The sequence below is a fragment of the Numida meleagris genome, chromosome 3 (genome assembly GCF_002078875.1).
Source record: "Numida meleagris isolate 19003 breed g44 Domestic line chromosome 3, NumMel1.0, whole genome shotgun sequence".
NCBI lineage: Eukaryota > Metazoa > Chordata > Aves > Galliformes > Numididae > Numida > Numida meleagris.
Window position 1 is genome coordinate 15,743,292 of NC_034411.1, and position 24,285 is coordinate 15,767,576.

General features: G+C 51.3%; 4 protein-coding genes across 5 annotated transcripts; all 4 read left to right on the forward strand.

The window, feature by feature from the left end:
• Positions 269-17,609, forward strand: POLR1B (RNA polymerase I subunit B). Its single transcript, XM_021389458.1, has 15 exons — positions 269-462; positions 546-713; positions 2,001-2,147; positions 2,813-2,945; positions 3,979-4,115; positions 6,578-6,801; positions 8,209-8,380; positions 9,417-9,588; positions 9,953-10,234; positions 10,801-10,934; positions 11,367-11,537; positions 12,119-12,275; positions 13,429-13,625; positions 14,033-14,286; positions 16,069-17,609. Exons 1-15 carry the CDS (start codon positions 310-312, stop codon positions 16,949-16,951), a joined length of 3,384 nt encoding a protein of 1,127 aa, XP_021245133.1. The 5' UTR covers positions 269-309; the 3' UTR covers positions 16,952-17,609.
• PTCRA (pre T-cell antigen receptor alpha) lies at positions 18,026-19,329 on the forward strand. Of its 2 annotated transcripts, XM_021389463.1 has the most exons (4): positions 18,026-18,223; positions 18,335-18,646; positions 18,779-18,820; positions 18,988-19,317. In XM_021389463.1, the coding sequence occupies exons 1-4, from the start codon at positions 18,178-18,180 to the stop codon at positions 19,095-19,097; spliced, it is 510 nt and encodes a 169-aa protein (XP_021245138.1). In that variant the 5' UTR covers positions 18,026-18,177; the 3' UTR covers positions 19,098-19,317. The 2 variants fall into 2 exon arrangements, with proteins under 2 accessions (XP_021245138.1, XP_021245137.1); XM_021389462.1 differs by having other exon boundaries at positions 18,335-18,820; positions 18,988-19,329.
• Positions 19,410-21,976, forward strand: CNPY3 (canopy FGF signaling regulator 3). The gene is made up of 6 exons (XM_021389461.1): positions 19,410-19,564; positions 20,524-20,647; positions 20,777-20,873; positions 21,144-21,266; positions 21,389-21,506; positions 21,618-21,976. Exons 1-6 carry the CDS (start codon positions 19,465-19,467, stop codon positions 21,812-21,814), a joined length of 759 nt encoding a protein of 252 aa, XP_021245136.1. The 5' UTR covers positions 19,410-19,464; the 3' UTR covers positions 21,815-21,976.
• GNMT (glycine N-methyltransferase) lies at positions 22,097-23,959 on the forward strand. The gene is made up of 6 exons (XM_021389465.1): positions 22,097-22,375; positions 22,451-22,578; positions 22,686-22,799; positions 23,202-23,344; positions 23,450-23,571; positions 23,652-23,959. Exons 1-6 carry the CDS (start codon positions 22,170-22,172, stop codon positions 23,821-23,823), a joined length of 885 nt encoding a protein of 294 aa, XP_021245140.1. The 5' UTR covers positions 22,097-22,169; the 3' UTR covers positions 23,824-23,959.

Sequence of the window (24,285 nt, forward strand, 5' to 3'; positions counted from 1 at the left end):
TGAGGGACGGGGCACAGAAGGACGTGGTGCGGGGAGATATTCTGCTGTGGGACGTGGTTGCAGGGGACACGAGTACTGAGGTACATGGCACAGGGGGCTACTGTACTGAGCGACTGTGGATACGGTCACTGAGGGACACGGCCCAGGAGACGGTTACTAGCGGACACGGGCGCTGAGAGAAAAGCCGAGGCGGCCGTGGGCGGGAAGCACGCGGCCGCACCACGCGCCCCGGCTCGCGGCCGCCCCGCCCCGCAGTGTCCCGGCAGACGGCGCGGTGGGGCGGAGCGGGGCGGGCGCACGGAGGACAGCATGGCGGCGGCCACGGAGGAGGGCATGCCTGGCGAGCCGCACCGCTTGCGGCGGCGGCAGCGGCCCCGCAGCGGGGCACGGCGCGACCTGCCCGCCGCCCACATCGAGTCCTTCAACTACGCCATCAGCGAGGGAGTGTACCGCGCCCTGCAGGTGCCGGGGGGCGGGCGGGTGAGCGACTTCCGCGGGCTGTTCTCCGGAGCTCTCCCTCACGCGTGGGCGCCCGTCTCTTGCAGGACATCCCCCCGGTGGAGTTGGCGCTGAAGGACAGCCGCGTGGCGCTCACCGTGGTGGGAGCCGCCATCTCGCCGCCCGTGGTGCCCAAGGGAACGCTGTGCCAGGAGGTGAAGGTGTTCCCGGCCGAGTGCCGGGGGCTGCGCAGCACCTATCGCGGGCGGCTCACGGTGAGCTCCTTCGACCGCGGGTTTGTTGTCTTACCGCAGCTTCTTCACCCTTCCGAGCTTCGCCTGCGTGGGAAGCGTTTCTTCATCCCACAGACCATTAGGATTCAAGTCTCTTTTTTTCCTGCAGAAATCTAGATCCAAAGGCAGAGTGGCTCTGGTACCGAAGTTATAAGTTCTTCCTGTTCATATCATCTGCTCACTAGTTCTCTGCATTGCTCTGAAATTCCAGTAGAGAAGAAGCATCTCTGGCAGGCGTTCTCCTTTGCAGGGCTGCTTCCCATTGGGGCCGTGTAGCCACATCCATGCTGCCTGCATCCTGCACAAGGAGTGCTTCCTTGCAGTTCCAGCTGTTTGTCCAAATCGTTACAACTTGCAGCGATGAATCCAACTGCAAGAAAAATATCGAGACGTAAAAGTTGGCCAGTTGCAGATTGTGCACAGTTTTCCCACTGGCTCTTGGATTTTCCTGAACCAGAGATGCGTTCATTCTTTCATTTCTCATACCTGTGTTGTTCCCTCTCTAACTGCATTTGTTTAATTGTTTCTCAACCTACATAAACGTTTGACTCTTGGAACAAAGCATTTTGTTGTGCCTGATGTGAGGAAGTCTTTCTTGTTCTCCCCCACTCCCTGCCCTTGCACAGTGGGAAGCAACGTGTCACCAGCCCGTTCTCACCATGCTGCTTTTAACAGCACTACTAAGTTAGCCTTGCCTTGAGGTACTCAGCTCTCCAGGGTGAGTGCTGTTGTCTGGTGAGTGGCATGTTGCACAGAAGCCATTTTATACCATTGGGCATCATTCGAGCTGAAGACAGATGCAGAGGTTTTGGTGTAAAGCTGCATCATGGATTTAGAGGGGGACAGCAAATGTTTCTGTTCCATTTCCTTAATTCCTACAGTGTTGCCAGGTGTTGAACCAGCGATGGTGCTGAGACTTCTTACCTGACTGTCAGTAGCTCTTTTAAGGCTTACCATTCTGGCTATGAAATTGGGACTGTTTGCTAAGCCTTTTATGCTCTGTCAACTTTGTACACCTTGCTGTCAGCTTCTTTACTTAGGAGAAAATCATACAACTCTAGAACTGTAGAGATGTGTTGATTGTTTTCCAGAATATATTACCCAGATATCTACTAGTCTACTAGTTAAGCTTTTTATTTTGATTATGACCATTTTACGGTGATAGAAGTTGGTTAGACAGATTGGTGGTCGTGTTAAACATGCAGCTAATATACCAGGAATGAGAAAGGTCAGCTCTGTTTGCTCACTGTTTGTGTTGTATCATTTTAGGTTGACATCAGCTGGTCAGTGAATGGCGTTCCGCAAGGGACTATTAAACAGACTGTGGGGTATATTCCAATCATGGTGAAGTCCAAATTGTGCAACCTCTATAATCTTTCTCCCCAAGAGCTCATCCAGCACCATGAGGAGGAAGAGGTAATGGGGATTTTGTGGATCAGGAAAATATGCAGTATTCTAGGCCAGCTTTTCTTTACAGGACTTGAGCGTTTGTATTTTAAATTTTACTTGTGTTCTCTGAATGTACACTACTTCTGGTGATTCTGTACAACATCTTGAAAAATGGTAAGTCCCAGTAAGTCTCAGCTGTCTTTGGATACAGGGTTCTGTTTTGTGCCAATACCTGCACTTTTAGTATTCCTGACTGCTGGAACACTTTTTTTTTCTGTTGGCGTACAAGTTGGGGAGCTACACGTTTCTTGGTGTTAAGCTTGTACATGACAAGGAAGAGGTTTTCTGTGCTAGAGGTCCTTTTGTATTTATTTAAAAAAGAAATGGTTATTGTCAGCTCTTCGGAGCTGTTCAGTTGGCCACATAAGTTTGTGTTCTTCTCCTTCCTTTAAACAGGGGAACATGAGTCTCTTTCCTTGCACAGCATGCTAGATTTAGACTTCTAAAGTTCACTGACAAAGGGTGCAGCCTTTCAAGATGCAGGGCTGAAGTACATGCCTTGCTGCTGCATTTCATAGTTGAGATATTAAATGTTTATTTTTATAACACAGTACAAGCATTTTCTTATTTTACTTAAAATGATACTTTATATATTTCTAAGCGCATTGAAAGCATTCTTTTCTTTCTGGCAGGAAATGGGGGGCTACTTCATAATTAATGGCTTAGAGAAAGTTATTAGAATGCTGATTATGCCCAGGCGCAATTTCCCTCTTGCGATGACAAGACACAAGTGGAAAAACAGAGGTCCTGGTTTCACAGAGTATGGTAAGCTAAAGAGCTTCCTGCCACATCCCTCCAGAAACTGCTTACGGACAGACAGGAATAACCAACTAGAGCTGATATTTTTTTGTTGTTGTTGTTGCATAATGTTCCTATTTCCAGGTAAATATTGCTATGTAAGAAACCAAAGGGTTGATAACACGATAGTGATGCAAGTATGAGGCAAGCGCTTGCTTTCCAGGTGGTTTCTGAGCTGCCTGTGCTGAAGGAGATGGCATTCTAGGCTGTGCCGTACGTGGAGCTGCTGTTCCACGAAAGGAGTAATTGGAACCCTGCATGCTGCAGAAGTCAGTGTAAATTAGCGAAGGTTGTGGCAGTGAATTTGGTTTTCCATACCTCAAGATGATAAGTGTAATTTACGTGAAACAAATTAACTGGATTCTTGGCTATTCCATAGCTTTGCATGGATATGCAGGTAAATTGAGTTTAATTAAACCAGTTTAAATAAAACTGGAGTTTCGCACTCAGGTGTTAGCAGCTGCTGATCGGCCTGAACCATGGTGCTTCAGAACACGCTGTAACTCCCCGTGAATTAATTTTGAGGCAGTAGTAGTTTAATCAGTTCCCACTGGTTTTATTTTGATTTGTCCTGTATTGGACAGCACGGATCAGGAGCAGGAAACAGTGCTTCAAAGGTACTGCCCTACCACAGGGATGGGAAAACTTGTTCCACGGTGCAAGCAGGAAGAGTACTTGTGCATTGCTGTATCTCAGAACCTGCATTTAGAGGCAGGACAGATGGAGCTTCTGTTTTTTAAAAGCTATAGGCATCTTCTGAGCTGCTCGGCAAGCATAATGGCTGCCCAAAGATGTTTGTCCATTAAAACTGAACTTAGCTACATGTATTTATGGGAATCTGATCAGTCAGTGATCAGATTTACCTGCCTCACATGCTCATCCATGAAGTACAGAAGTTTATCTACTGAATCATCTCACGCCTGCTCGGTTATGTCATAGAAATGCGGTCTGTTCTCCTTGCACAGCTCATGTTGGCCTTTGCTTGTGTTAATTTCTACAGGAGTAGTGCTGCACTGCGTTAAAGATGAACACACTGCAATTAACATGAACCTTCACTACCTGGAAAACGGCTGCGTAATGGTGAACTTCATTTTTCAGAAAGAATTGTTCTTCCTTCCCTTGGGATTTGCTCTAAAGGTAAACAAATAATGCACGCGCTTTCTGTGTTAAATCAAGCAGAAGTTTCACTTAGCGTTTGTTTTTTTGAGTAACGAGAGGCAGATAATTCCATATTAAGTATTTTCAGTCATACTTCCAGCACTGTCTGAAGAGCTGTAGAGCAAACCGAGCCTGTATGTGTGCTGCAGTGTGCAGCTGGAGCAGAGGAAGTGCATGTAGGCTTATGGCAAGGTTTTATGGCTTCCTGCTAACAAGTGCTGTGGCTTAATAGCTCATGGACGATGTAAGGGCTTGCAAACTAATGGGAAAAATCCTAGGAGTGTTTTTAAAACTGAATCATAGAATCCTTAGAGTTGGAAGAGGACCTTCAAAGGCCATCTAGTCCAACTCCCCTGCAATGAACAGGGACGTGAACAGCTAGATCAGGTTGCCCAGGGCCTGATCCAGCCTTACTCTGAAAGTTTCCAGGGATGGGGCATTCACCACATCTCTGGGCAACCTGTTCCAGTGCCTCACCACCCTCACTGTAAAAGACCTTTTCCTTATATCCAACCTAAATCTACCCTCTTTAAGTTTGAAGCCATTCCGCCTTGTTCTGTCACCACTGAATTAGGGAGTTAGGGGCCCTGAGTTGGGTCTTAGTTTAACTGTCCACTAAATTAGGGGCCCTGAGTTGGGACTTAGTTTAACTGTCAACTAAATTAGGGGCCCTGAGTTGGGTCTTAGTTTAACTGTCCACTAAATTGCTTAGCTTATCTTCACTGCCAGATGAATTAGGGAGTCAGGGGCCTTGGGTTGGGTCTTCACTGCCAGACATTGTTTAGTTTAGCTCTCCATTATCAGATTGATGCAAGTCAGTAAGAGAAGAACAGGAAAACAGTGAAGGGGGAACGAGTATAGGAGAGCCTCCCCTGGGACAAAGGTCAAGATGAAGACTCCTGACTTCATCCAAGAACGCCCACCGAATGGGGAGGAAGACGTCGAGCCTTCATCCAGCGACCACCAGAAGGGGCTACAATGCATGCGCAAAGGGGAGGAAAAGTAATGAATATGTAACCGGGCTCAATGAATATGTATAAGTTTGGCTTTTAAATGTCTAACACTTTTGTCTAGGGGTATGCGAGTTTGATAGGGCGGTGACCCCCTCGCATCCGGTGTGGGCGCAGCACCGTAATAAACATACCTGCTTTATAACCTAATCGCGGGTTATGGAGTTTGATTCCGCAAGTCACCACAGGCCCTTCTGAAGAGTCTGTCCCCTTCTTTCCTGTAGCTCCCCTTTAGATATGAATGACCGTGTAAGGAGCAGTTTGGTCAGTCTCAGCTGTAACAGTGTTAATCATTAAAGTCAAGTTCTCATGTAAAAGGAAACCAGTAAACTGGCTCTCTTCTTTTTTTAAAGGAAGAAAATAAAATGCTGTTTTTGATTGGAACTGGGAGCATTTAAGAATTGGAAGACAAAACCAGTAGCGTCTGTTTGAGCACACAGGGTGCAGTTAAACTGCTCTTTGAGTAGCAGGCAAGAGTTTGATGTTAGTTAAGCCTTTCCAAATTTCTCCTTTAAAAATAGGCTTTCCCTAGTAGCAAAGCCAGGGTGCTTCAGCTGTGTGTTATACAGCAGCTAAGTGTTAGAGCAAATTGAGGCCTGTGACACCACAGCTTGTGTTCAGTCCTGGGGCATTTGTGTGTTCTTTCAGCCTGCTGTGCTCATGTTGCTGTTGTGTGACTCATTTCTCTTTTTTTTTCACTCTGCTGGTTCAATAAAAGTAGTTGCCAGAAATAGGTAACTACCCTTTAATAAGCAAAGGCATTATGCTGACTTTGTTAGCTTACAAGATGTCATAAGCTAAGCAGGCTGCGTTGTGTAAAGTTTGAGTTCTTCCATGAGTTTGCACGCCCTCTGCATCAGCCATTTAAGAAAGAAGTCTGTCTGTGTGTCTTTTTCATGCAGCCCCCTTTTTTTGTGAGCTTACTGAAGGCTTTTGAAATGGGGTGGAGAGACAGTTTGCTTAAAGATGAGGGAGGTTTGCCAGCCAGTTACTTGTGAGCAGTCTGGTTGCTTAACCCCTGACTTAAACAACCAGGAAACCATTACAACACCAAGAGCTAAGAACATGGAATTTAAGTATGAGCTGTAGAAAATGAAGTGCTGAAGCTAAATTGGATTGTACTGGTCTACATCAAAAGGCTAAGTTGACTTTTTATTTCTGTGGGGATAAGAAGTAACTTGAGACAAAAGAAGCCTGTTAAGTTAGAGGATGCAAGTTTGTTTTTTTTCCGAGGGTTTTATTAGGCTGAAACTACTTGTGATTGTCACGTTATTCATATCCCCTGTGCTACTCTTGAAGTACCTTAATCCCACAGTATTCTTCCATTTCCAGAGGACTGAAAACATAAATCATTGGGGGTAAACTTCTGCTGTTTTATGGCCAGACGTTGTCATGACTGTTGTTCTGATCAGATACACGTCTGTCTTTCAGGCATTAGTTAATTTCACAGACCACCAGATTTTTGAAGAGCTAGTCAAAGACAAGAAGAACGACACCTTTTATGTGAACTGTGCCACTGAGATGCTAAGAGCAGTCGCGGAAGCAGGTTGTTATACACAGCAAAACGTCCTTGAATACCTTGGAAAGAGCTTCAGAGTAAAACTCAACCTTCCTGAGTGGTACAGCAATGAACAGGCTGCAGATTTCATTTTCAAGTATGTATGTATGCGTTTAGAAGTAAGTGCTTGTGTAATTGTATTGGAATTACAAGCAACTTTAAGAATACTCTGCCATATTATTTCACGCTATCATTGTTATGGTTTTCATACATGCTCATAAAACATAAAACACAGCCAGTGGCCAATTCTTGGTGGAACTTCATGATATTGTGATAATCTGTTCTATTCAAGTTTAAAGAAGGGAAGACAACAACTACAGATGTGGACTGCTTGAGGTTCAACTTGTTGAACGGCATTAGGGTAATTTGTGGCATTTTCTCTGCTGTTTTGCACAGTCATTAGCAACTATTATGAGAATTACATTTATCTTTTAAATGATAGGAATTGGATGTTTTGAAATCTCACTTTTTCAGTGGAATAAGTTGGGAAGTAATGGAAGAGAGAGGTATGAGATTTCCGATGTGACAAGCATTTAACTTTCTTTTTCAGGTAAAACAGATTTAGTTCTTTGACTAAGTTTTTTAGCACTTGAAAAGAATCATTTGGGATGCCTAAGTCCTTGAGTACTTGTAAATAAGGGGTAATGGTCGGGTGTTTGGAAACATGAAGGCAGTTTTTCAGTGCCTCATAGGGGCACTTAGAAGTGCTGGAAGAACAGCTCTTCATACTGAGAAACATGAGTGGATTATTTCAAGAAAGTTATACTGTAATTTTCCTCATTCTAAATACTCTGATGGTTTTTGGTTTTGTTTTTTCCCCCTCTGGTATGTTCTGTACACCTTGTTTGTCAAAGCTGTCTGAGCTGTGGAGATAAGAGCAATAAGGGAAAGCATTAATTGGGGTGTACTTTGTATTGTAACTTCCACCTGGCAAGAACTCTCTTTGAATGTTTGTTTTTATGAAGTTGTAGAGGCTTCAGAAGAGGGCAGTATGGAGCAGAAGCACAAACTGGTCAGATCCTGTGTGCTCACTCACTGGAAGGTTATTGCACTTGTGTCTTGGAAAGCAAGTTAACTCTGTTGTCTTGCAAGGCAGTTTATCAGCTTTATTGCTTGCACTAAAATGTCATTCAGCCCACATGTTTCCACACGAGGGTTTGATTGCAGTGTTCTGTGATCTGTTAATAGTCTCCAGTTTGGGTTTTGGGGTGGAGTTGGGCACGTGTATATGGATTTGCAGAGGTGTGTGATTGGTGTCATACCTGCTGCAAAATAATGTACAGATCTCATCTCTTAAGTGGCCCTGTGTATATGAGCTGTGTACTTGTAAGGATGCATAGCAGTATGTAAAATAAATATTTCACGAGGTTCACCTTCATCTAATCAACTAGGTTTGTCTTTCTAGCAACAACAAAAAAATAAGTTTTGAGATGATTTAGCAAGAAATTGAAGAACAGCTGGCATGATGGAGTGGTGTTAATTGTCCTTCTTTCTCTCCCTCCAGCAAGTGTATCTGCATACACTTGACAGACAGAACTGAAAAATTCTACCTGCTTTGTATGATGACCCGGAAGCTGTATGCTTTTGCCAAAGGGGAGTGCATGGAGGATAATCCAGACAGTCTGATGAATCAAGAAGTGCTTACCCCAGGACAGCTTTTCCTTATGTTCTTAAAGGTAAGGTCATAAGGCCTGTGTATGTAGTGGTCATCCAGTCCAGGACCTACAGTGGCCAAGGAGGTGGGAGAAACGCAGAGCCAAATTGAAGAGCAGGGAGCCTGGGTATACTACAAAGACTTGAGAGTACGTTGAATCTAGTGCAGCACAGCACTAAATATGCTGAAGAGCAGCATTTCACTCCAGTAAAACCTGGAGTGAAAAGCTTCAGGGCCTTCAAGAGCAAATGGAAGTTCGGGGTTGGAGTCTGGGGAAGGAGGAACACCAACCCAGAAGGGTTCGGAGCAGCGTGTTGCTGTTGTGTCACTTGATACAGTAGTAGTAAAGATCTGCCGCTTTGTGGTGCTACTGCTGTGTCACATAGAAAGTGTGCAAGTAAATAACTGCCCTGTCCCTTTTCTTCAAAAATCAGTGATTTGTAGTGCTGCCATCTCTACCCCATCTTTGAACTCTCTTATAGATCAGGAAGTCAGTAGTGTACTTCCAGTTTATGCAGTTAATTTATTACTGGTCATGTAAAAGTGCAGCTTCCTAATCTATTCCAGTTCAGTAGGGATTCAAGTTATTTCTGGCGTTTCCTCATTGCAGAGTGCCAGAAGGAAAGTATTGCTCAGAAGTGAGATCAGCTCATGAATATCATTGTGGAGTAGTTGTCAACCCCAAGTAATAATACTTCCCTGAGTTACTAGATAACTCTTAATCTTTCTTTGCCATTTTAACCAAAATTTTCTTTAGCATTGTTTTGTTGAAACAATTCTAAAACTTCTCTACTACTTGAGTGGTTTCAGTGGCTGTAGAAAGAGAATAAAAAGTGAATTATGTGAAGCATTGTACTGCTTTGTGAAACTGGCACCAAGAACCAGAAAAGATTGCTGTCCTGCCTGGCCCTGTCAGACAAGCAGAGGAGTGAGCAGCTGCTTCTGTAAACGCGAAGATTCTAAACAGACTAGATTTCTGTAGTATAGGTAACTGATGAGACACTCATTAGCGTCTGTGTTCCAGTTTTAAATTCAAATGTCACATTCTTAAACCATAGGAGAGGCTTGAGAACTGGTTGCAATCTGTTAAATTCGTTTTGGAGAAGAGGACAGAAAAGGCAGATATCAGCATCAATGCGGACAGCTTGATGAAGGCATTCAGCCTGACCACAGATGTTACCAAGTCATTTGAGTATCTTCTTGCAACTGGTAACCTGAGATCTAAGACTGGTAAGTCTTAAGGTTTAAGAAGCCCTTTTTTAACCTGCTAAAAAGCTTGAGAAACAATGTAAAACCAAACTTTTAACTAAAAGCAACTTGTATGCAAACATTGTACACTAACTGAATTAACAAAGACAGTGGTATGGGGAAAGATTAATTGAGAGAAAGAGGAGATGTGTCCGGAAGTGGTGAATTTATAGTCTCAGGACCTCCTGCAATTCACTGAGTTGCTTAAATGCTTATGTGCCATCTGTTGGACTGCTACGTGAGCATCTTTAGGTCTTATTAGTGAGAAAAAGGAGTCAGCCCTGTAAAGTTACACTTTGTCAGATCTGGGTGATACCCTGGTGTAAATCTCCATTTTGTTCCTCAGGCCTGGGCATGTTGCAGGACAGCGGTCTGTGTGTGGTGGGGGACAAGCTGAATTTTGTTCGCTACCTTTCGCACTTCCGCTGCGTGCACAGAGGGTCAGCGTTTGCCCAGATGAGAACTACCACTGTACGCAAGCTGCTGCCGGAGTCCTGGGGGTTCCTGTGCCCAGTGGACACCCCTGATGGAGAGCCCTGCGGTCTGATGAACCACATGACAGCTGTGTGTGAAATAGTGACAGAGATGGTTCCCGTGACAGACCTTCCACCGCTGTTGTGTGCTCTAGGTACATTTTACTGGCTCGATTATTTAATGAAGCAGTCTTCCTTTTTACCTTTCTGCCCTACAAGCCCATATCTGGAAAATGTTATCCAGATACCATTACTGTAAATTGAGGTAAACCTGTTCTTACTCTGCTTCTGCTTAATGTAGGACGTTGCTTACCCAGGCATGTCAACCTTCTGGAGAGGGTGAAGTCCAAAATAAATGTCTCTTAGCTGCATACTGTAGAGTGAAGATGTTCACTTGCGCAGTACAGGCTCTGAGAAATTGGACAAACCACTGACTTCATCGTGCTGCTAATAACTTGAATTAAATAGCAGCTTCCCTAGTGATTAGTACAGTAATGGGAATCCTGTTTCATTCAGAAGAGTGCTGGGGCTGGATGGGAAACGGCATTCTCAGTTGTGCACGTTTTATATTTTCAAGTCATCTACTGCTTTGCCCCGTCCAGATGTTCTGAATTTTTCTGATGGCTCATAGAGCTGTTTTATGTGGATTGAGGCTTCCTGCAGAAATAACATGTTTGTGTGCTCTTCTGGCTGTTCCCTCTCCTGCCCCCCTTTCTCGCAGGTGTCGTCCCCATTGATGGGACCCCAAGCCGGCCGTACGCTGAGTGCTACCGCGTGGTGCTGGATGGCGCAGTGGTGGGCTGGGTCGAGTGGGACCTGGCTCCTCAGGTTGCAGAAGCCCTCCGGCGATTCAAGGTTGTCTTCTCTGAAATGTGACTTACCTAAACATGCTCCATATGCGGTGGCTAGAAATAAATCAAAAGACTCCAGAGTTCTAAAGAAGCCTAACTTCTGTTTATCTTTTAAGTCTGACCTAATAATTTATCTTTGTCTGCATGTTAGTATTAGGCTTTTCTGTTTTTCTTGTATTTGTTCTAAGTTTGGTCTCTTGGTTTATGATGTTGCCATTGTTATGAGAACTTTTTTTAGCATGATAGAAGTATTCTAGGTGGAGATACTGCTAGAAATACCTTCTAAATTTGCTCTTCACCATTTTATATTAATAACTGCATCCGTGGATCCATGGTTGGTATTTCCATTGTGAATGTTAACCTAGCCTGTAGGATGCAGCTTAACTAAAACAATATTGTTTTGTATTCCTAAATTAGTATTCCTTTACACAAGCAGATAACACAAGAGAAGAGATTTCCTGCGCGGGCAGAAGTGGTCCTTATCCCAAGGACAGGAAAACCCAGTCTGTATCCTGGGTTGTTCATCTTCACTACCCCTTGCCGAATGGTGCGGCCTGTCAAAAACCTGCTGTATGGAAGGAAGGAATGGATTGGTACTCTGGAACAGGCAGGTTTTGCATGTTTCATGTATAAAGTGCTGACTGTTACAGCGGTATCCTGCATCGGAAACAGTGTTTTGTGAAGTGTTTGTCAAAGGAGCTGAGAATGGGACATAGTTAACTTGTGCTGAAGAGCTGGAATAGGTGGCAGAAGGGTTGTCTCACTTCTAGCTAATAAGTTTCTGGTGCGTTTCTTAGAGGTGAACTGGAGGAGTCTTTTTCAAGTACTGCTTTCAGTATTAACATAGTGAAAGTTTCCTTAGGTGAACGGTTGCTGTCTCATCACTTTTTATGTCACGTTCTGCACATTGCCCCTGAGCAGCCAAGTAGTGGCTTGCCTGGGAACTTGATAACTTGGAACAATTAGAACGAGAGAGAGGAAGTATGATGCATATCACAGTTTCATACTTTCAGACTTGCTTTCCTTGCAGTTGGCTGTGATTGTGGTATAGTAGTTCAGTAGTCGTCTGGTGTTTTTCTTGCCCGCACTAGGGTACAATCAGCAACCACAGCTAAAACCGAAATGAAAAGTCTCCAGGGGCAGCTTTGTTTTGCTTTCTGCCCAACCTGCCCGATGTGATTCTTGCAGGTCTTCATGAATGTGGCCACCATGGAGTCAGACGTTGTGCCCGGGATCACCACTCACCAGGAGCTCTTCCCTCACAGCATCCTGAGTGTGGTGGCCAACCTCATCCCCTTCTCCGACCACAACCAAAGTCCGCGAAACATGTACCAGTGCCAGATGGGTAAGTTCTGGAGTACCTACAGCTGCAAGTCTCCAGGCCAGGAAGATGGGGGAAAAATCCCTCGTGTGTATCTCTGCGCTGCCATATAGCAGCTCTTTCCATCAGTCCTTTCTGCTTTAAAGTTGATTGCCATGAAGTAAGTGACTGTTAAAGAAGTCAAGTTCATCATCCAGGCAGCCTTCCAGCAGGCAGTTCTAAATTGTAGCATTCACGTTGTCTGCCTTAAGCCTTTGGTAAGGTGTTTTCAGGGTTTTTTGTAGGTTTTTTCTTTTTAAATTTGAGGTTGTTGATCCGTATAGATTAGTGTGGGGCACTGCACCAGCTGCTTGGGGGTGTCAGTATTAACAACTGTGCTGGCAGCAGTGCTCTCATCCCCCAGCTGGCAGAGGTTGACCTGCTTCTCACAAGCAGCAAAGCTAAATGCTCTGAAGTGGTAGGGGGTTTCTTTGCACCTGTTTCCAGTGACTGCGCTGTCACTGTGACTGCAGCTTTTGAGAGAGCAGTTACAGGGCATTTGTTGCAGGATATTAAAGTGGCACCACAGCAACAGTTTTTGTTTTTTCTCTGCCAGTGATTTAATTTGATTAACTTGGTTGTCCACAGGCAATCGGGATATGGTATGTGTATGGAGTTTCAATTAGTTGACAAGCAAGTGATTTGCAAGAAACTTATTTAAAATGAATAAAGTCAGGCTAAGAGGTATGAACTATGAGAGTGCTGCTCTCATCTGCTCCACAGCATACTGCATTTCTAACAAGGTTACCAGAAAGGTGCCCTTAAAACGCTGCTGCTTTTTTGATCCTTATCTGAAAGTACCAATGTGACTGTGTTCAGAAACGTATTTTTTTACTGCCAATGTGTTTGAACTGTCAGTAGAAAAAAAAACACACCACTTTATTGGAGGCTTGAAATTGCAAAAAAGACACTATTAGACATATTCTTTACATAAAGATGTGAAGGGAATTTAATTATTGTGGATGGTTCATAGAAACTTTTTAGCTGGACTTAGGGCAGTTACTAAATTCCAAGTTTGTTTAGGATTGATAACTTCTCTTAAGCATTTCCAGCCTTGTTCTTAATAAGATACCTGGAAGACAAGACGCTAATTAACTTCGAATTGATCCTGCATAAATACAACTTTCTTTCTTTATAGGAAAGCAAACCATGGGGTTTCCAGTGTATAACTACAAGGACCGCTCAGATAACAAGTTGTACCTCCTTCATACCCCTCAGAGCCCGCTGGTGAGGCCCAGAATGTATGACTATTATGGTATGGACAGCTACCCAGTCGGTACCAATTCAGTTGTGGCTGTCATCTCCTATAGTGGCTATGACATGGAAGATGCAATGGTAAGCCACCATAAGAAGGCATTATACTATCCTGCAAAGGAATTTGGCATGAGCAACTATAAAGGAGGGTGGTATGCAGTTGAGAAGAGCCCTTTTTCTGCTTTTGCTAGTCAGTTCCATTAGGGTTGATACAGGAGCTCAGCTGTTAAGCACCTTCTGCAGTAACGCTCAAGGTACTGAGAGTAAAGCAGAGCTCCCTTGTGCAAGGCTGTGGGCTTCCAGCACTGATTAAAAAAAAAAAATGGGATTGGAGGAGACTTGAGCCTGTTGGGGTGATGATTGGCTGGGAGGTTTTTGGTTTTATTTATTTAGGAAGTTATTGTTAAAGGTGAGCATCAGATCAGAATGGAAGTGCTTTATTTGAAGCTACTAACAAGCTTTTAACAGCCTTTTTTTCTTTCTCTTAGATTGTGAACAAATCTTCCTGGGAGAGAGGGTTTGCTTATGGAAGTGTTATCAAGATGGAGAGCATTGACCTTTCCCTTAAAGCCAGCAGGGGAGGTGATAATTTAGTATTTGGTATCAGGCCTGGGGACCCAAATGTTAAGGAGAAGTTGGACTCTGATGGACTGCCTTTTGTTGGCTCCATCCTGCAGCCCGGGGACCCGTTCTACAGCTATATGAACCTCAACACAGGGGAGACCTTCACTGTGTACTACCAGTAAGTTCAGCTTGTTCCTCCTGCCTCCAAACATATGGAGTAGTCAGTAGCAGTGGACCCTGATGAGCTGCTCTTTTAGGTGTTCCCTTTTATCATCTTACAGTAGTTAAGGTGTCCCATGTGTTTATGGAGCATGAAGTTCATGCATGTTTTGTGGCTTGGAGTCAGTGTATGCTGAAGAGCTACAGCATCTGACTTATCCCAGGAGTTAAGTCTGGGAATGGTAAAAAAGAGAGAACTTGGAGAAATGTTTTGCTGTCTCCCCAGCACTGTTCCTCTCTCTGTCTCTCAGTGTCATTTTCTGCAGCATTGTGTTAATTGAATTGGGTACTTGGTCCCCAGAGACTTGCCAGTCTCTTGCCAGAAACTGTTGTCAATACAGCATCATGCCCTACCTGTCTCTCTCTGCAGCATTTGTAGAGTGAGGATAATACTATTTAGTTATTCATGTTTAGAAAGCACTTGGATAACAGAATAACTAGCATTACTGGGAAAGCTGTCCATTAATGCTATACAATGAGTGCACTGACACTGCTTTGGAGAGATTGCTGGTTGTAGAGCAGAGCAGAGGGATTCAGCACATGGCAGTGAGGATTGCCAGAACTTGCTGTCAGCCCAGCCTTATGCTGCTTGCACTTGTGGATCCTGCTTTGGCTCTCTTCCCCATATTCCTGTTTGCCAGCTCTTCTGTGCTAGCCTCACCTTAGTTCAGGTTCCTTACCCAGGGAGCCATTTTACCTCTGTACTCTACAGCATTTGTTCGTTCCGGTTCCATATGGGGTAATTACTGAGGTTCCTATGGAGAGGTTCCTTGCTCTCAATGTTGGCTCCTGCCCCCGGGTTCCCCAGAGACCCTGCAACGTGAAGGGGCAATTCTCATTACTGTCTTAACTGTGCTGCACACCCTGCTTGTATCCTAAATATGGCTAGGAAGGGGTGGAGAGCAGAGGTTTTGACTCAAAACTTTTAACAAGCTGGGAAGAGGCTTACGAAGCAATTTTTGAGCGTTTTTGTTGTTGTTGTTTGGGGATGGCCTATACCGTGGTTGCATTTTGGCACAGCAAAAGAACAGCTGTAAAACAGAAGCTAATTGTAAGTGCAGGCCTTCTGCAAGCAGTGTCATTTGGGACTTCAGAGGACGAGAAAAAAAATAACCCTGTTGTAACGTGGTTGAAATATATTTATTCCTTGAGAATTTGGGCTGAAAGCTCTGTGACAGGGGTTAAGCCTGCAGCAGACATCCAGCACATGAAACATCTGCTGAGGGTTCACTTGAAACAGCAGCATATCCCTGTACACCCGTTGGACAAGGTCCAGTCAGCTCCCCCTGTGCCTTTGCTCTCTGCTCCTGAGCTTTCCTCTCTGCTTTGCCCTGAACCTATTCATTTATGTTAGCATCCCACCAGAACAGTGTTAATGTATTGCATAGGAAGATGCTGCCTTGAAGATAAACAAATGGCATGTCAGATCTGATGTGGTACTGAATTTTTACTTTATTATCGTGGGTGACAAATGACCTGATCACATAGAAGTTGCAGCTGTGCTGCTAGCATTACAAACAGCAAACAAATGGCACTTGGGTGGTACCTTTGTTTGGCTGCTGTGCTCAAATGCTTACGCAGTCTGATTTCCCTGAATGATGTTCTTCAAGAAATGTGATGATCCCCAGCTCTGTATTAGACTTGAAAAGTGGTTTGGTTGCTTTCCTTCATTTCTGTTCCCTAGCTCAAAGTCATGACCGCATCTGATACCTTTGCTGTGAATGTTTTTCCACCTGCACAGGAATAAAGAAGTCGGCATTGTAGACAACATCAAGCTGTGCAGTAATGACCGTGGCACTGGGAAGTTCAAGAAGGCTTGCATCACCGTGAGAGTTCCTCGAAACCCAACTGTTGGAGACAAATTTGCCAGCCGCCATGGGCAGAAGGGCATCCTGAGCCAGCTCTGGCCTGTCGAAGACATGCCGTTCACAGAGAATGGGATGGTTCCAGACATCCTCTTCAACCCCCATGGGTTCCCCTCCCGTATGACCATCGGGATGTTAATCGAGAGCATGGCGGGGAAGTCAGCAGCACTGCACGGCACCTACTACGATGCCACTCCCTTCACCTTCACGGAGAAGAACTCTGCCTTGAAGTACTTCGGTGAGACCTTGGTGAGCGCGGGCTATAACTTCTTTGGGACAGAAAAGATGTACAGTGGAATCAGCGGCGTGGAGCTGGAAGCAGACATCTTTGTGGGAGTCGTGTACTACCAGCGCCTGCGCCACATGGTCTCTGACAAGTTCCAGGTGAGGACAACGGGCCCCAGGGATTCCGTCACCAACCAGCCCGTCAAGGGGAGGAATGTGGAAGGGGGGATTCGCTTTGGTGAGATGGAGCGTGACGCGTTGTTGGCTCACGGCACCTCTTTCCTGCTGCACGACCGCCTGTTCAGCTGCTCTGATGGCTCTGAAGCCTATGTCTGTACGAGCTGTGGCAGCATGTTATCTCCTCTGCTCCAGCGCCCACCGCCTTCCTCTGTGGCAAGCAACAGGAGGTACTCCTGCATGCTCTGTGGCAGGATGGACACCATCCAAGTCATTCCGGTGCCCCACGTCTTCCGTTATTTCTTGGCAGAGCTGGCAGCCATGAACATCAAGCTAAGGCTCACGCTGGAGCAGTAATGCTGCAGTGGGAGGGAGGAAGCGCGCCTTAATCCTGCCTTTGCCCTCTGTGGGTTTCAAGGGTTAAGTTCTCAGGTTAGTCAAACAGTTTCAAGGTTAATTTCATGTTTATGTTGTGATGGGGTGAAGCCGCATTGTGCAAAAGTGCGGTCCCATTGGTGTTTGTTTGCACGTTGTAAAAGATCACGATGGCAACGTGTGTGGAAATCAGGCAGGATCACTGTTCCTCCTGGGCCACCGGGTTCAAAGCGGTGCGGGTTTTTCGTTCGCTTAGAGCTGGCAGCAGCTGCAAAGATGAACAGGTCACAAACAGCATGAAGTGAATGCTGGGAGTGACAGTGCATTGCACTTTTTTGTCATTATTTTATTTTTTATTTCAATATTTTGATTCGAAGAAGAAAGTGGATAGCTTTCCAGCCCGGCTCTTACCTTGGCTCCAGCACTCCTCGGGTCCCAGGGATGCACGGCCACAGGCAGGTTCCCAGCCCCAGGTGACCTGGGGCAGCAGCACAAGCCTGGTGCCAACTCTATCCCCAAGTCCTACTGCTGGCTGTGGCAGCTCCTCAGCGATGAGCCTGGTCTGGTTGGCACTGAGATTTTTATACTTCTTGTTAAGAGTTCTTTATATGTTTCTTTAAAAAAAAAAAAAAAAAAAAAAGCATTTAAAGTTGTGGCTGCGGTCAGTATTGGTGCATCCTCCTGGGGGATCCAAGGGCAGCCAGGGGCGCAGCGGGGTCTCCCGGCTGCCACAGCGGCTCAGGGCCGGCCTGGGTGGCTCTCCCAGGGCTTGGGTGGCCGAGGGAGGCGGGAGGCTGTGGGGCTGTCATTCGTGGGCGCGGCGTTGGGGCACCGCACACCGGCCGGGGCCTGGCCCCTCTGCACCAACTGCAGCAGCTCAGCAAACGAGGAGGGAGGGGTTGGGGCTGCTGGGGCTGCGTCCTCCGTCCGCTCTGTCACTGCGCTGCCCCGCTCCATCATGGCGCTGCCCGCGGCCGTACCACTGTTGCAAGCGGGAGGAGGGGAGGAAGGGCGCTACCACGAGTGCCTGGGGGGGGAGGCCGGCAGCACTGGTAGCGTTGTGAGGAGATGGCACCCGTGCCAGGGGCCGTATCTGCTCCGTGCCCGCCTCCCCCTCGCTGTCTTGCCCCAGGTGCAGCTCAGAGCAGCTGGGAGCAGCTGGCAGTAACGGCTGGGGGCTGAGCGACCACTGTGCTGCTGCTGCTGCCATGGAGGGGCCCTGGTTGCTGCTGGCCTCTGTGCTGCTCCTGCCCCGTGAGTAGCCAGTGGGCGGGCTGAGGTGGTGGGTGCGGAGTGGGCCGGTGGCTGCCTAGCCCGGGTGTGAAGGCCGGGCCCAGCGCGAGGCCTTAACGTGCGTCCTTGCAGCTGGCGGGGCCGCTGACCCCCTGCCCACGCTGGCCCCGCCGCTGACCATGGTGGTGTCGGGGCAGCGGCGGCGGCTGGTGGTGTGCGTGGTGAGCGAGCTGCCCGCTAGCTCCGGCCACGCCGTCTGGATCTCTGGGGGGAACGGCAGCGCTCTGCAGTCCTTCGCCTATGGGGCTTCGCAGGAGGAGGGTGGCACCGTGTGTGCCGTTTCCATCCTCCCTGACACCCCCCTGGAGCAGGGGCTCCTGGCGTGCCACGTGGGGCCCAACAGCAGCGCTCCGGCTCATAGCTCCAGCCCCATCGCAGTTGCAGGTACGGACCCAGGCCCTGCCCGGGAGCAGGGCTGTGCCAGCGGGCAGCAGGCGTGGGGCCCTGCGGTGAATGTTATCATGGGGCAAGAAGGGGTTTGTGGCAGCCCCCTCCCCCCTGTTCCCCATCCCGCAGGCATCGATGAGGAGGCAGAGTCGTGTCCCAGCGCCCGCACGGGTGAGTGCCACGGCTCCGGCGGCAGGAAACCGCACCGCGGCGTGGGAAAGGGCAGCGGGACGGCGTGGGGAGGGACAGGGGACGTTCAGCCCCGCGGGGGTGGGTACGGTGAGTCCTTCTGGGCAGCCATAGGGCCTGAAGCCACGCTGCTGTCTCCTCTGTTCCAGAGCCCCGTGCCTGTGCTGCCATGGCCATGCTGGTGGCCGCGCGGGTGGTGTTGCTGAAGGCCGCGCTCCTGGACGCGCTGCTCACCGCACTGCTCCTGGCCCGGCAATGAGCGGCCAGGCGCGGCACCCCCGGGAAGGGCAGCGACGAGCCCCGGATCGAGGGAGAGACCCAGCCTGGGGGCGGGGGGTTGGTGTGGGAGCGAGGAGGAGCCTGTGGGATGGGGTCCGGAATCACTAGCAGGCACGGCGGGAAGGGCCCAACCGTGCGCTGGGACGGACAACCCCCACACGGCCGCGGCGCTGCGCCCTGCGGCGCGCCCACCGCGGGGGGGCGGGGCTTAGCCGGCGGGCCGGGAGGTGATTGGTCGGGGGGGCCGGGCGGTGATTGGCCGGGCGTGCCACGCGGGCCGCTGGGGTTGGCGGTGGCGGCGCGTTGCCGCGGTGACGGGGGCGGGGCGCAGGCCCGGAAGCGGAGCCATGGCGGCTGAGGGCCCCGCCGCGCTGCTGCTGCTGCTGCTGGTGGCGGTGGCGGGCGGCGATGACGCGGACTGGGTGCGGCTGCCCAGCAAGTGCGAGGGTGAGCGCGGCCGGGGGCGAGGGGAGCGGGGCCGGGAGCGGGCCGGGGCGGAGGAGGCCCGGCCGCGGCAGCCGGGCCTTCCCGCGGCTCCCGGAAGCGAAGGAACCGAAGGCTCCGCCGGGGCCGGGCCGCGCTTTGCTCTGTCTGTGCCGTGCAGGGACGCGCGGTGCTCCGTGGAAAGGAGGAGAGGCTGCGGTGGAGCTCTTTGTGCAGCTCTGCCGCCCGGGAAGACGCTCCGGAGGCGCCGTGTGACCGCACGGCCGCATCCCGCGCCGCGCCGCTGCCTGCCCAGCGCGGGACCGCCCCGCTCCCACCCGAGAGCGCTGCGGCTCGAGCGCACGGCACGGGACGGAGCTGCGGAGCTGCAGGGCGGGAAGGGCCGCGCTGCTCCCGGCCTCCATCCCTCCACGCCTGTAAACCCCGGAGGTGTTCCCTCCTGCTCTCTGTTTCCGTCTCTCTGTTGGGCTGTCTGTTACAGAAGAAATAAAATTTGGTTTCCCTCCCCTTTACCCTCTTTATTTTTTTCTTTTCTCAAAGTAACGGCGCAGTGTGTCATAAAGCGCTGCGGTCGTACTGCCGGCAGTGCCCTGCGGTGCTGACGCAGTCCCTGCAGCCCTGCACCCCTGTGCCCGGGAGCTGTCCCCGTCCCCATGTGGGAGGCGCAGGGAAGGGGTGACTCGCGAGGAGGTGCGGCGTTGTGTCCTGTCCCCATGGGAAGGGTTGGGCAGGTGAAGCAGATGCAGGGGTGGCTGCCCTCTGCCCTCCTGGCCGTGCCCGTGTGGCTGCGCTAACACTGAAGCGCTATTCGGGCCCTCCTACTGCAGGAGATCGTCAGGAGCAGCTGGGATGCTGCTCTTTGTTCCCGTGAACAGCGATGGTGTCTGTGCCCTGCGAGCCCTTCTCCTGGCATTCAGCTCTTCCTCAGGACCCACTGACCTACTATGCTTTCCCTCCTGCAGTGTGCAAATACGTGGCGTTGGAGCTGAAATCTGCCTTTGAGGAGACCGGCAAGACCAAGGAGGTGATTGACACCAAGTATGGCTTCTTGGATGGGAAGGGCGCTGCCGTCAAGTACACGCAGTCGTAAGTGAAAACGGAAGGGGCCGAGTCCCTTCTCTGGAGCATGGGAACCTGCTGGGGTGCTTCCTCCTGATCCTAGAGGCTGTTCTGGGGAACAACACCAAGCCGTTCCCCTTATTCCTCTCCATGCAGGGACATCCGGCTCATTGAGGTGACAGAGAACATTTGCAAGAGGCTGTTGGACTACAACCTGCACAAGGAAAGGAGTGGCAGTAACAGGTTTGCAAAGGTGGGTTTCCACTGCGGTCCCTCAGGGTGCTGAAACATGGTCGGTTCTTCCCAGGTGCCAGCTGACAGCTCTGGGGTGCTGTCGTCTGGGGGAGGTGGGCCAGGAGGGAGCCAGGTGCTGTCTCACATGGCACGTGCCTTCCTGCTGTGTTTAGGACGGGGTGCTCAGTACAGAGAGGGACTGGTGGGCGCATAACGCCCCAGTGTCGGCTGCCTCGTGCCTCTCCGCACCCCCAGGCACAGCCTCATTGGGTGGCTCTGTTCTTCCCAGGGTATGTCAGAGACATTTGAGACCCTGCACAACCTGGTGCACAAGGGCGTCAAGGTGGTGATGGACATTCCCTACGAGCTGTGGAACGAGACCTCTGCCGAGGTGGCGGATCTCAAGAAGCAGGTACCCACTTGGAGGTGTCAGCGTGCCACGGCCATGTGGGCTGGGAGGGGGGTCAGCAGGTGTGGGGATGGGATCAGGGCCGCTGCAGTGCGCTGGATGCTAGGCTGTCCTCTCCCCATCAGTGCGACGTGCTGGTGGAGGAGTACGAAGACGTGATCGAGGACTGGTACCGGCACCACCAGACGGAAGATCTCTCCCAGTTCCTCTGTGCTGACCGCGTGCTGAAAGGGAAGGATGCCAGTAAGTCCTCGGGGCTGCCTGGGGCAGCACGTGCCGGTGGGGGCACAGAGAACCCAGCAGGGGCACGGGGAGCCCTGCGTGTCCCTCAGGGCCCTCCCTCCCCCTGCCCAGGCTGTTTAGCAGAGAAGTGGACCGGCAAGAAGGGGGACTTGGCAAGCGCAGGGGAGAAGCCGAGCAAGAAGAAGAGTGGAAAGAAGAAGAAGAAAGCGGGGAAGGAGCAAAGCGAAGGTGCCGAGAGCCTCTCCCCGGAGGAGAGCGGGGTGCAGGAAGCCGCCCCGCTCCCCCACAGCCCCACCGACGAGCTATAGGCAGCGGCTCGCAAGGACTGAGCGGGGAGAAAGGCCCTCCCCCGTGCCACAGCCGCAGCTCCCGGCCCACCACGGTACGGACTCGTTCCCACCCAGCGCCCGCAGCACGGCCGCCCGGGGCCCTCCAGCGCCGGGGCTGCGAATAAAGACCTTTGTCGCGGAGCGCCGTTGCGCTGCTTGCCCCGCGCTGCCCGGTCCGCTCCCGGAGGCTCCTCCCCGCGGGGGGGGCGGGGCGAGGAGGGCGGTGGAGGCGGTGATTGGCGGGCGGAGGGGGCGGGGCGGGGGCGTTGGGGGCGGGGGCGTGGCGCGGCTGCGGAGCGGTGGCGGAGCCGCGGCGGAGCGGGGCGGCGGCGGGATGGTGGACAGCGTGTACCGGACGCGGTCGCTGGGGGTGGCGGCGGAGGGGCTGCCGGATCAGTATGCGGACGGGCGGGCGGCGAGGGTCTGGCAGCTGTACATCGGGGACACGCGGAGCCGCACGGCCGAGTACCGCAGCTGGCTCCTGGCGCTCCTTCGCCAGCACCGCTGCCGCTCCGTCCTCGACGTGGCCTGCGGCACCGGGTGAGGCCCCGCGTCCCCGCGTCCCTCCCGAGCTCTCCCTCCCTCCTCCCGTCCCGCTGACGGCGCTGTACCCAGGGTGGACTCCATCATGCTGCTGGAGGAGGGCTTCCAGGTGACCAGCGTGGACGCCAGCGACAAGATGCTCAAGTACGCGTTGAAGGAGCGGTGGGAGCGGCGCAAGGAGGAACCCTTCGACCGATGGGGTGCGGGCCCCGGGGGGGTGTGTGGGGCTGGGGGGGGGTGGGCCGGCAGGAGGGGGAGGGGGAGGGGAGCGGAGGTTCCCTGCCCTCACCCTCCCCACGTGCCGCAGTCATCGAGGAGGCCAACTGGCTGACGCTGGAGCGGGACCTGGAGAAGCCCGGGGATGGCTTTGACGCTGTCATCTGCCTGGGGAACTCCTTCGCGCACCTGCCCGACTTCAAAGGTGAGGCTCAAAGGTGAAGCTGCGGCCGGAGAGATCGGGGGGTGCCGTACACCTGTCTGAAGGGAGGCTGAGAATGTGCCCTAACTCGTGGCACAAGTAGATTGCTCTAAGTGGCAGCGTGTCTGAGAACACGCGCCGGTTTGGGGAACCATGGGGCCGCTGCGGTGGCGGAGGAGCTGTGCGTGTGTGTCACCTGTGGCTGGGCCGGAGGCACACCGAGACCTGTGCCACGCGTGGGGCTGTGGGTTCCCCATAGTGCACCGGTGAGGCTGAGAGCGTGCCTGAGCTCATCACAGGGGTGGGGCCGCGGGTGCCCCGAGCCACAGGCTGGGGGATCTATGTGGGTTTGTGTGGCTATGGGGGCACAGTCCGTGCCTGGGGATGCCGCGCTGTTCTCCTCAGGGGACCAGAGTGACCACAAGCTGGCCCTGAGGAACATTGCCAGCATGGTGCGGCCCGGCGGCGTCCTGATCATCGACCACCGCAACTATGACCACATCCTGGCCACCGGCTGCGCGCCGCCCGGCAAGAACATCTACTACAAGGTGGGCGGCTGCCATCCCTGCCCCATCCCGCTCCCCTCTGCCACAACCCTGCTCTCCAAGTTGGGGCCAGGGAGCAGTGGGACACTGACGTTCTGCCATCCCCAGAGCGACCTGACCAAGGACATCACCACCTCAGTGCTGCTGGTGAACAACAAGGCCCACATGGTGACCCTTGACTACACCGTGCAGGTCCCCCCGACCGAGGCGGGGGCCTCCCCCGAGCTGAGGTGAGAGGGGCTGCAGGGGGCTCCCAGCCAGGGCTGGGCCTCGGTGCTTGCTCAGCCTCATGGCCATTGCCTCCCTGCAGCAAGTTCCGTCTCTCGTACTACCCACATCGGCTGGAGGCCTTCACGGCGCTTCTGAAAGGTGCCTTCCAGGGGAAGTGCCAGCACAGCGTCCTGGGCGACTTCCAGCCCTACACACCTGGTCAGGCCCACATCCCCTGCTACTTCATCCACGTCGTCAAGAAGACTGCCTGAGGACGCTGCGCTGACAGGACTGTGGTGGCAGAGCGCTCCGAGTGGCTCTGGGAACGAACAAGGGGCTGGGGACTTCACAGAGACCTGCCCAGCAACCAACTCCTGTTAATTAAGAGCGTCTGTGAGAGCAACCAGAGCCCATGGTCCGTGTGTCCATGCATGGGGTGAGCCGCCTTCAGCCGGGGGGGGATTGGGGAGCACCAGGCCTGCTGGGCATGGCCTCACCTCAGCCCTGTGCTCCTGGCCTATGCCACAGTGCCAGTGGCAAAGGTGCCAGGGCTGGCACGTGGGTGGTGGCACAGCCCCACTGCCTCTAAGCAGGCACTGAGGCCTAAAGAGCACCATTCGGAGGTGCCCATTCCCTGCTACGTGCGTGGGGAGGCTACAGAGACCCAGCTGGAATGCTTGGTGTGGCTGCAGCTCACTCCTTGCCCACCCCACAGAGAGCTGGGGAATCAGACC

Bases quoted from the DNA above. Each gene is read 5' to 3' on its own strand.
- POLR1B (XM_021389458.1), top strand. From the start codon at position 310: ATGGCGGCGGCCACGGAGGAGGGCATGCCTGGCGAGCCGCACCGCTTG. The intron at 11,538-12,118 runs GCAGGTTTTGCA...TGATTCTTGCAG, and splicing joins GGATTGGTACTCTGGAACAG to GTCTTCATGAATGTGGCCAC. The intron at 13,626-14,032 runs GTAAGCCACCAT...TCTTTCTCTTAG, and splicing joins ATGACATGGAAGATGCAATG to ATTGTGAACAAATCTTCCTG.
- PTCRA (XM_021389462.1), top strand. From the start codon at position 18,178: ATGGAGGGGCCCTGGTTGCTGCTGGCCTCTGTGCTGCTCCTGCCCC. The intron at 18,224-18,334 runs GTGAGTAGCCAG...GCGTCCTTGCAG, and splicing joins CTCTGTGCTGCTCCTGCCCC to CTGGCGGGGCCGCTGACCCC. The intron at 18,821-18,987 runs GTGAGTGCCACG...CCTCTGTTCCAG, and splicing joins GTGTCCCAGCGCCCGCACGG to AGCCCCGTGCCTGTGCTGCC.
- CNPY3 (XM_021389461.1), top strand. From the start codon at position 19,465: ATGGCGGCTGAGGGCCCCGCCGCGCTGCTGCTGCTGCTGCTGGTGGCG. The intron at 19,565-20,523 runs GTGAGCGCGGCC...TCCCTCCTGCAG, and splicing joins GCTGCCCAGCAAGTGCGAGG to TGTGCAAATACGTGGCGTTG. The intron at 21,507-21,617 runs GTAAGTCCTCGG...CCCCCTGCCCAG, and splicing joins GCTGAAAGGGAAGGATGCCA to GCTGTTTAGCAGAGAAGTGG.
- GNMT (XM_021389465.1), top strand. From the start codon at position 22,170: ATGGTGGACAGCGTGTACCGGACGCGGTCGCTGGGGGTGGCGGCGGAG. The intron at 22,376-22,450 runs GTGAGGCCCCGC...CGCTGTACCCAG, and splicing joins GACGTGGCCTGCGGCACCGG to GGTGGACTCCATCATGCTGC. The intron at 22,579-22,685 runs GTGCGGGCCCCG...CACGTGCCGCAG, and splicing joins GGAACCCTTCGACCGATGGG to TCATCGAGGAGGCCAACTGG.